Source organism: Polypterus senegalus, chromosome 14 (genome assembly GCF_016835505.1).
Source record: "Polypterus senegalus isolate Bchr_013 chromosome 14, ASM1683550v1, whole genome shotgun sequence".
In the NCBI taxonomy this organism is placed as follows: Eukaryota; Metazoa; Chordata; class Cladistia; order Polypteriformes; family Polypteridae; genus Polypterus; species Polypterus senegalus.
Window position 1 is genome coordinate 31,011,031 of NC_053167.1, and position 9,990 is coordinate 31,021,020.

Sequence of the window (9,990 nt, forward strand, 5' to 3'; positions counted from 1 at the left end):
ATTACATTGCAAACAGCATGGTGGCCAGCCTCTGAGCAGGGAGATTTCCTCCACTTTTAACTACTGTAGGATTAAACAAATAATGATTCCAGGTTTTAGCAGGTGAATTATACTATATTGAGAATAAATTACAGTAGAGCCAAGGAACAAAGAATTTTATTTCCTTTTTTTTGTTATGTTCAAATCTCCATAATGTTGTAAAATTCAAGATGGGGAAAGGTACGGAAAGTAAGAAATACAAAACATACATACAACAAACGATAATTTACATAGGAAGGGTTGTACAGTCTTTTGCTGTCACAGTTTTAACAATATAGGCTTGAACATCGTATGCCACACCTCATGTTCTATCTCCTTACTATTTGCAGATTTTCTAATTCTTTTAACAGTTTAACTTCTGTTGGCAATGTTAAACAAATACACTTGCAGTCTAACAAAAAAAAGTCATCAAGAAATAATTATTTTTAACAAAAGTACATGTGCCATCATTATTGACACCCCTAGAAATTCTTATGAGCACATTGTAACAAAAGCATTGTTTCCATTTATATCTAATTTTAAATTGATCAGATTCTGTAGAAACTTTCAGGCAGTAAACCATGACCTCCTGTTTCACTGGGGTATAAAAATATGGTGGTACAGAGGCCAAATACCCTTTGAGAATCAGAATCAGATTTATTGGCCAAGTATGAACACATACAATGAATTTGACTCCAGTTTTGGTGACTCTCCAGTTATAAGTTACATAATTGACATACACAAATCAGTTTATCACACACCAGAGAGAGTAAAAAAAAAGACAGAGAATGTAGATATATACACCATATACAGTGCATCCAGAAAGTGTTCACAGCGCATCACTTTTTCCACATTTTGTGGAATTCTACACACAACCCCCAAATCACATGTACATAAGTATTCACAGCCTTTGGTCAATACTTTTTCGATGCACCTTTGATATCTTGGCTGTGTGCTTAGAGTCGTTGTCCTGCTGAAAGATGAACCGTTGCCCCAGTCTGAGGTCAAGAGCGCTCTGGAGCAGGTTTTCATCCAGGATGTCTCTGTACATTGCTGCAGTCATCTTTCCCTTTATCCTGACTAGTCTTCCAGTTCCTGCCTGTGAAAAACATCCCCACAGCATGATGCTGCCACCACCATGCTTCACTGTAGGGATGGTATTGGCCTGGTAATGAGTGGTGCCTGGTTTCCTCCAAACGTGACGCCTGGCATTCACACCAAAGAGTTCAATCTTTGTCTCATCAGACCAGAGAATTTTGTTTCTCATGGTCTGAGAGTACTTCAGGTGCCTTTTGGCAAACTCCAGGTGGGCTGCCATGTGCCTTTTACTAAGGAGTGGCTTCCGTCTGGCCATATGTTGTGTGTAGAATTCTGAGGAAAAAATGAATTTAATCCATTTTGGAATAAGGCTGTAACATAACAGAATGTGGAAAAACTGATGCGCTGTGAATACTTTCCGGATGCACTGTATACACTATATATATATAAACTAACCATTTGTGAGCTTGATGGCCTATAGGAAAAAAAGCGGTTTTTATATCCGTTTGTTTTGGCGTATATTAATCTGTAATGCCTGGCTGATGGAAGAAGTTGATTTTCCTAGCCCATTTCATGACTCTGGAATAATACAGGTCCAATAAGGTGGGCAGACTGGCACCAACGATATTTTCTACAGACCTGATTATTCAACATCGCCTCTTTTTGTCATGTTTAGTCACTGATCCGAACCACACTGTTTCAGATGAGCTGAGGACGAACTCAATGACTGCTATGTTTGAACTTCCTCAGCTCTCGTAGAAAGTACATTTGTTGTGCGTTTTTTATGATGGATCCTGCATTGGTCTCCCAATTCAAGTCAGAATAGATTATACATCCCAGAAGCGTGAAGGTTTCCACAACTTTCACAGCAATATTAATCTTAAATATGGAGAGAGGGGATAATATTGTGAGACCTCTCCTAAAATCCACTTTCATCTCCACAGTTTAGAGAGTGTTTAGCTCCAGATTGTTAGGACTGCACAAAAGGGCCAGCTGCTCAACCTCCCATCTGTATGCTGACTCGTCACCATTCCCAATGACCCCAATGATTATTCATCCATCAACAAAGGTACGATAAAAGAAATACAATTAAAATGAGAGAAAAGTGTATTGACCTTAATATGTCAGGGAATGGCTAAAAGAAAATTGTTACTTGCCTGAAAATACCCATTTCTACAGTTAAAGCAATAATTAAAAAGTTCAAATCTAACTGGAACTGTTACCAACTTACCTAGAAGAGGACACAACTTTATTTGCCTCCATGCACAGAGAGCAGGATGGTAAGACAGGTAAAAAAATACACAAAGATCACTGTTGGAAAAATACAGAAATATTTAGCTTCTTGCAGCCACCAAGTCTCTAAATTACCATCAGATGCCATCTTCATGCTAACAGATTATTTGGAAAGCATGCCATAAAAAGGCCTTCCCAATTATTTAACCACAAACATAAGTGCCTGGAGTTTGCTAAACACTACTGGAATTTTTTTGGAAAATAAATTGTGCGTTTTTGCAACAAACATTCTAGATGGGTTTGGTATGAAAACAATAATGGGTATACCCAGAAAGAACCACTGTCAAGTATGGTGGGCATTACTCTGATATTGTGGGTCTGTTTTTCCTCCAAAATAATAGTAATTCATTTTGACTGCATGAAATCTCAAAATATTTTAAATTTAAATCTGGCTTCCTCTGCCAAGAAACTAAAACTGGGCCATTGTTGGGCATTCCAGCAGGACAATGATTTAAAACAGATGTCCAACTCAATACAAAAATGGATAAAGGAACACAAAATGAATCTTATGCCATGGATGTCTCAGTCCCTGCATCTAAACCCCATTGCAGACCTGTGGGTGAGATGAAGAGGAAAGTGCGCAAGAGAGGACCTAGGACACCCTTGATGATCTGGAGAGATTCAGTAGTGAAGAAGTCTCTTGGGGACATTATTCTCATTTATATGTGCCACTTTCCTTATCCTGTTGTTTCCTTTTTTTATTTCTTTAAAAATAATAAAAACCTGTTTACCATAAAAAAGGTCACAGATTCTGATTATAAGATGTTATAGAAGACTTAGTTCTTTTTATTGACAAATGGAGGTTGTACAAAGCAACAAATGCAGAAGTGCCAATAATTGTGGAAGGTGTGATTTTGTTAAAAATAATTTTTTCATATGGAATTATTTTCTCAGAATAAATATACTTCAGTTAAAGTTTGAATTTCTCTCATTTTTTTCAGATTGAGAGTAAGAAAATTCACCCAAACACGATTTCTTTATAAAGTTTTTAGCTCATCTTTACTAGATTTGTTAATAATTGTAAAGGGGACTATATACATATATATACATACATATATATATATATATATATATATATATATATATATATATATATATATATATATATATATATATATATATATATATATATATATATAATGGTAAGATGTTTTAAAAAGGTGTCATAGAAGAGTGATCAAATTGAAAACAAGGGCAAATGCAGAAAAGTGACTGCTGAGGAAACATTGGGACCGCAGGATTTATTACATAGAATTACTTGATCACTTAAATAGAAGTGTCTTCGTAAAAATAAGAGTACAGTTGGATTATGAACAAACATAGAGCAACCTTAAATGACACAGTTTTGGGAAAAAGATAACATCTAAATAAAATGAGTGCTGTGTTTTGACCTCTGAACAGGAATTCAATTCAATGTTTTAAACTTTGTATATTTAAGGGTGTCTATCATAAAATATGTAGGTAAGTAAAATGATTCATTGGTCATCAGTGTGGAATGTCAATGTGGCACGTACCACTGAGCTAATCTAGTATGCTTGAGAAATGTACATTTTGTTTGTGTCATATCATTTTTCATCTCCGGTTTCTTTTTCCCGCAGGGCTCAGGATCAAGTGGATCTCTTTCAGGCAGCTCTGCGGTCAACACGACCAGACAGTTCACAAGACAAAGGATCACAAGGGTCAACCTCAGGGACCTCCTCTTCTGTTTAGAGAATGAGCCCCAGATGAGACATTCACACCTTCTTTACCGAGCATTCCTTAAATAGCACTGCAGCAAAGGCAGCAAAGACTGGTTGCATTGTGGGAAGGATAAAATGGACTCCTTTTTATACATTTTATTAAGAGGGCTTTTGTATCTTCTAGATGGACAATTGTGTAAGAAGAACACTGAAAAATTCTAACTTTTCACAGTTTTATATTTCTGTTTATAAAAATGTTCAGTAAGAAAGTTTCTATCAAATATTATTGTAATTATTATTATTGTTTGTATTATTTTATTATTACAGCCTATGGATTATTTGACTGGACAAAACTTGTTATTCATCATTTAACTGAGTTGCCTTCTTGCCAAAATAAAGCCATATATATCCATACCTGACATAGAAAGGCTGAGCAATTAATTTTTGGTTGCTTTTTTATACGTATTTATTTTTCTCTAATTCTGTCTAGCTAATCAGTAGCTTCTATGATTTAGGTACCTCCAATTATTTTTATATGTTCATGTTTGGGATTAATTTAAAATTTTTTCAGAAAAATAATATTATTTATCTTTCAGTTTGTTCGTTCTTTATCTGTTTGATTTTTATAATAAAAGAAATTTAAAAGAAAATATATCATTTGTGTTCTAGCTTTTAACAACCTTGTTGCATGGTGATTACCAAGGCCTCCTAAGCCTATAAACATACGTTCATTATTTGAATGTTTAAATAAATCTTATGAAAGCATAATACTTATTTGAAACATTTCTTTTCAAACAAAACTGTAAAGACTTAATAACGTTTTGCATAAATATATTTTAATTGCACTTTTTTTTTTTTTTTTTTTGTTTTTTTAAGCAGAGTTTTACTTTTTTCCTAATAAGAAAGATGGTGTCAGTAAAGGACGTTTTTAAATATAGACAAATTGTTTAAAAACTTTTCTGGAAAAAAAAAGAGACAGTAATTGTAAATAACTGTGGCACATAACTGTAATATAGACCATAATTATTTTGCTAAGAAAATGTAAAAAAAGAAAAAATATTCTCAAGGCAAGCAAACTTTAATGAGAACAAAGTCTAGAATTAATTCCTGTCTTTGTACCTATTTTTTTATTAGATATACTAATGGGTTCTTTATATTTTTTTGCAAGTATTGTATTAAATTGTCTAAGAATTGTACTTTTATGATTGTAAATACTTTCTTTTTTCCTGTTCTGTTTTGCATACTTTTCTTAGTTCTTTGCAGAACAAAGCAAAAAATGAGGAATTAAATTAATGTGTTAACAGAATGCTAATCAGTATTTGTACCGAAGCCAGATACCTGTTACACCCTTGATCTCTTTTTACAGAAAAATGAAAACATACCAAGCTTATGTATCCCCTTTTCTTGTACATTTTGCACAGTCATATGTTTATATGTAAATATTTTACTTAAAAACAAAGTTTTTAATTGCTATTGTTTTATATAGGATTGAAAGAGAACTAAACTCCTTCATTAAAAAAAAGAAATTTATCTCTTCCTTAGTGTCTTGTGTTCCCTTCTCATTTAAGCAAACCCATTTGGCTGTTCTGTATTTCCAGTAACACCAGACAGGCCAGCAGTCTGTTCACGGATGTTTTAAAAGTCACAAGTGAAACCTTTAAAGAAGCGCTACGCACACATTGGATTCAGCCCCCCGTACAGTGCCCTCCACCACATCTGGGACAAAGGCACACTTTTCCTTGATTTACCTCTCTACCACGTAGTTTACAGATCAAACGATTCAGATGTGATGAAAGTGCACATTGCAGAGTTTAATTTAAGAGAATTTGGTCACACCATGTAAAAATGATAGCACTTTTTATACACCCCCCCATTTTAGGGCACCGTAATATTTGGGACACAGCAATGTCAGGTATGCTATAGCAGTCATATTTCATACTTTGTTTCATATGCCATGCATGCAATGACTGCTTGAAATCTGTGATTCATAGACATCACCAGGTGCTGAGGACTTCTCTAGTGATGCTCCACCAAGCCTCTTCAGCTCCTTTGGGGGTTTGCCCTTGTAAGTCTTCCCTTCAGCATGTTTGATGAAAAATTTTCCATTTTTCAGCTTTGAAAAACTCCTCTTTTGCCTTGTAGGTATGTTTGGGATCATTAGCTTGTTGTTGGATGAAGTGCCTTCCAATGAGTTTGGAGGTATTTATTGGAACTTGAGTAGATAAGATGTTACTATACACCTTAGAATTCATTGTGCGAATGCCGTCAGCAATGACATCATCAGTGAAGACAAGTGTGCCATTACCTGTCGGCCCAAGCCATAACACCTCCAACCATCATGTTTAGCAGATGAGGTCATATGATGTGGACCTTGTGCAGTTCTTTTTGGTCACCACACTCCTCTGTTGCCATCACTCTGATATACAGTAGGTTCATCTTTGTCTGATCTGCCCATAAGACCTTTTTCAGAATTCTGCAGTAATTTTTTGCAAAATGCAATCTTCTCATCTTGTTTTTATGGCTAACTAGTGCTTTGAATCATCAACCACAACAACAACATTTATTTATATAGCACATGTTCATACAAAAAGTAGCTCAAAGTGCTTTACATAATGAAGAAAAGAAAATAAAAGACAAAATAATAAATTAAAATAAGACAACATTAGTTAACATAGAAAAGGAGTAAGTTCCGATGGCCAGGGTGGACAGAAAAAAAAAAAAAAATCTCCAGACAGCTGGAAAAAAAAAAAAAATTTGCAGGGGTTCCTGGCCACGGGACCGTCCAGTCCCCTCTGGGCTTTCTACCTAACATAAATGAAACAGTCCTGTTTGTAGTTAGGGTTCTCACGGAGTCGCTTGATGTTGATGGTCATACAGACTTCTGGCTTTTAATCCAATCATGCGGTATTGCCTCTGTATTTCCGTTCATGACGTCTTCTTCATATATTAGTCTCTGACACATCCACATCTGAAGACTATGTATGATCTGTTAGACAGGCGTTTTCTTGACCATAGTGAGGATTCTTCTGTCATCACCTCTGACCTTCTTCATTCCTCTCTTTGACACCATACCTACCCATCACCTCCTCGTCTCCACTATTCCCTTCACCAACATGCCCATTGAAATCCACTCCAATCCCCGCTTTCTGTCCCTTGGGTACACTGTTCATCACTTCATCCAACTCACTCCAAAAATCTTCTTTCTCATCCATCACAAACCCAACTCGTGGAGCATATGCACTAACAACATTCATCATCACACCTCCAGTTTCCATCTAAATAATCATTACTCTGTCTGACACTCTTTTCCCCTCCAGGTCACTCTTGACATCCTGTTCCTTCAGAATAACGCCTACTCCATTTCTCCTCCCATCCACACCATGATAGAACAATTTGAATCGACCTCCGATCCACTTAGCGTTACTCCCCTTCCATTTAGTCTCTTCCACACACAATATATCAACCTTCCTTCTCTCCATCATATCTGCTAACTCTCTCCCCTCACCAGTCATTCTGCCAACATTCAAAGTTCCTACCCTCAGTTCCACTCACTTTACCTTCCTCCTCTCCCCCTGCCTCCGGACACGTCTTCCTCCTCTTCTTCTCCTTCTTCGGCCAACAGTAAGCCCAATTTCTGCCAGCACCCTGTTGGCTAACAGTACTGTTGGCGGTTGCTGTTAACCTGGGGCTCGACCAAACTGGTATGGAAATGTGTATTGTTGTCCTCATATTGATTTGGCTAATTTTTTTACACTGGATGCCCTCCCTATTTATCCGGGCTTGGGACCGTTCAAGCAACTGTCTAGCTTGGCTGCTTTGCAAAGGAAATGTTAAACGAGAGCTTAGTTACTATTACACAACTGCTTCAGAAATCACCAGTTCATCCATATTTATGTGAGTATTTACATAAAAAGGCAATGAATGCAAAAAGGTTTACCACATTTCAAAAACTGTGATAGCTTTCCATTGTTATGGCCAAAACTGGGCACATTTATTTCTTAAAACGTTTCCAGTGTGTGGTGTTATTTTGAAATCAATATGTCGGTGCCTAATTCTTAATTAAACACTTCGATAGCTGAAATTATTTCACTTCCATTCCATTCAATCAGGGTCGTTTCTGGGCATAGGTGGTCTAGGCAGGCACCCTCTAGTCATCACTGCACATCACTGCAACCCCATGCAACCCAAAAAGTTGTCAGGAACGACAGGAACACAAAGAAAAGTTGATGTTGTGCACCTCAGCAGTGCCTGCACAATCTGTTGCCCAGATGCGGCCCTGGATGACGTGATATTTCGTTTAAACACTCGGCCTCGAAACAGGTGTCCAATTGTATTGTTTTGTATTATTTTCGCATACTAGCAGTGTCTGGTCTTAACATCTGACAAACTACACAGTGCAACAATAACACGAACAACAACAAAGATGATGATGATGCCAATAATGATGACTCTCAAATTGTAGCGTATATGAGACAGACATGACGAAATAAAATTAAACGATCCAAATGTCAACAGGACTGTAGCTCTTGAGTGAATTGCTAAAGGCTGATTTAACCCAAACTACGATTGTCTTCCAAATGGACATACATTATTAAAACTTGTCCTAAAACTTAGCCAATATCGTCCTCTTTTGCTCACCGCTATTTGTGAGATGTGCTCGGGACACGCTAAAGCAGTTGAGCGTTTTTTTTTTTTAGGGTTTTTTTTAAAAGGTAGATTGCAATATTTGCATAAATCAGCATATGGTAAATAGGAATTGTGGGAAAAGATTCCTATTTAAAGGTAATCCTTATGTTCTCAGTTTCACCGAATGTTGTCATTAGAATAAGTTTTCAATTTTTTTTATTAATTTAAATGACACATATATAATACAGTAAAAAAAAATTGTATGTAGACTGTCACCATTATCAAAAGGTACACAATTAGTCGTTAGCTTAAATAGATAATAATCTATACTAATAAAAGGCAAAGCCCTGACTGACTGACTGACTGACTGACTGACTGACTGACTGACTGACTGACTGACTGACTGACTGACTCACTCACTCACTCACTCACTTATCACTAATTCTCCAACTTCCCGTGTAGGTAGAAGGCTGAAATTTAGCAGGCTTATTCCTTACAGCTTACTTACAAAAGTTAAGCAGGTTTCATTTCGAAATTCTACACGTAACGGTCATAACGGTCGATAATGGTCGACAACGTCCAGCATATTGAACTTTCTTATTTATGGCCCCATCTTCACGAAATTTGGTAGGCAGCTTCCCTGCGCTAACCGAAACCGATGTACGTACTTATTTCAGTGGTATGATGCCACTGTCGGCCGCCATATTGAACTTTCCACACATCACTAATTCTCCAACTTCCCGTGTAGGTAGAAGGCTGAAATTTGGCAGGCTCATTCCTTACAGCTTACTTACAAAGGTTAAGCAGGATTCATTTCGAAATTCTACGCATAACAGTTGACAACATACGCCATGTTGAACTTTATTATTTATGGCTCCATCTTCACAAAATTTGGGAAGGCGGCTTCCCTGCGCTAACCGAATCCAATCCAATATATATATATATATATATATATATATATATATATATATATATATATATATATATATATATATAAAATGTTTCCTTTTCATTTTCATAACTTCTTTAACAACACTACTTCTCTGCTGCGAAGCGCGGGTATTTTGCTAGTAGATAATAATTTACAATTTTACCAGTGATCTGTTTCTTCATTACTTTTCATTAGAGAAACGTTAAAAATAAATAAATAAAAGTACTAATACAGCCCGATTCCTACTTGTTTTCTGAAATGGCACCCCTCAAGAGTGTACTTTTCTATGTTGCTGTAACTGGACATTCTCAAACTGGGAATTTGAGGTCCTAGATATTTCACTCTCCCCAGTCCTGTCTCCAGGTCTCAATGTAGAGGTCTGGCAGTCTTCTCAAAGCAAAAGGG

At 36.4% G+C, this 9,990-nt stretch overlaps 1 protein-coding gene across 1 annotated transcript in view; it reads left to right on the forward strand.

The window, feature by feature from the left end:
• taf4a (TAF4A RNA polymerase II, TATA box binding protein (TBP)-associated factor) overlaps positions 1–5,565 on the forward strand; it is a 113,576-nt gene extending 108,011 nt beyond the window's left edge. The window contains exon 16 of the mRNA XM_039734444.1: positions 3,948–5,565. Within this exon, the coding sequence (XP_039590378.1) occupies positions 3,948–4,115 (168 nt within the window). The 3' untranslated portion in view covers positions 4,116–5,565. The remainder of the gene's footprint in view (positions 1–3,947) is intronic.
• Positions 5,566–9,990: the final 4,425 nt, after the last annotated feature.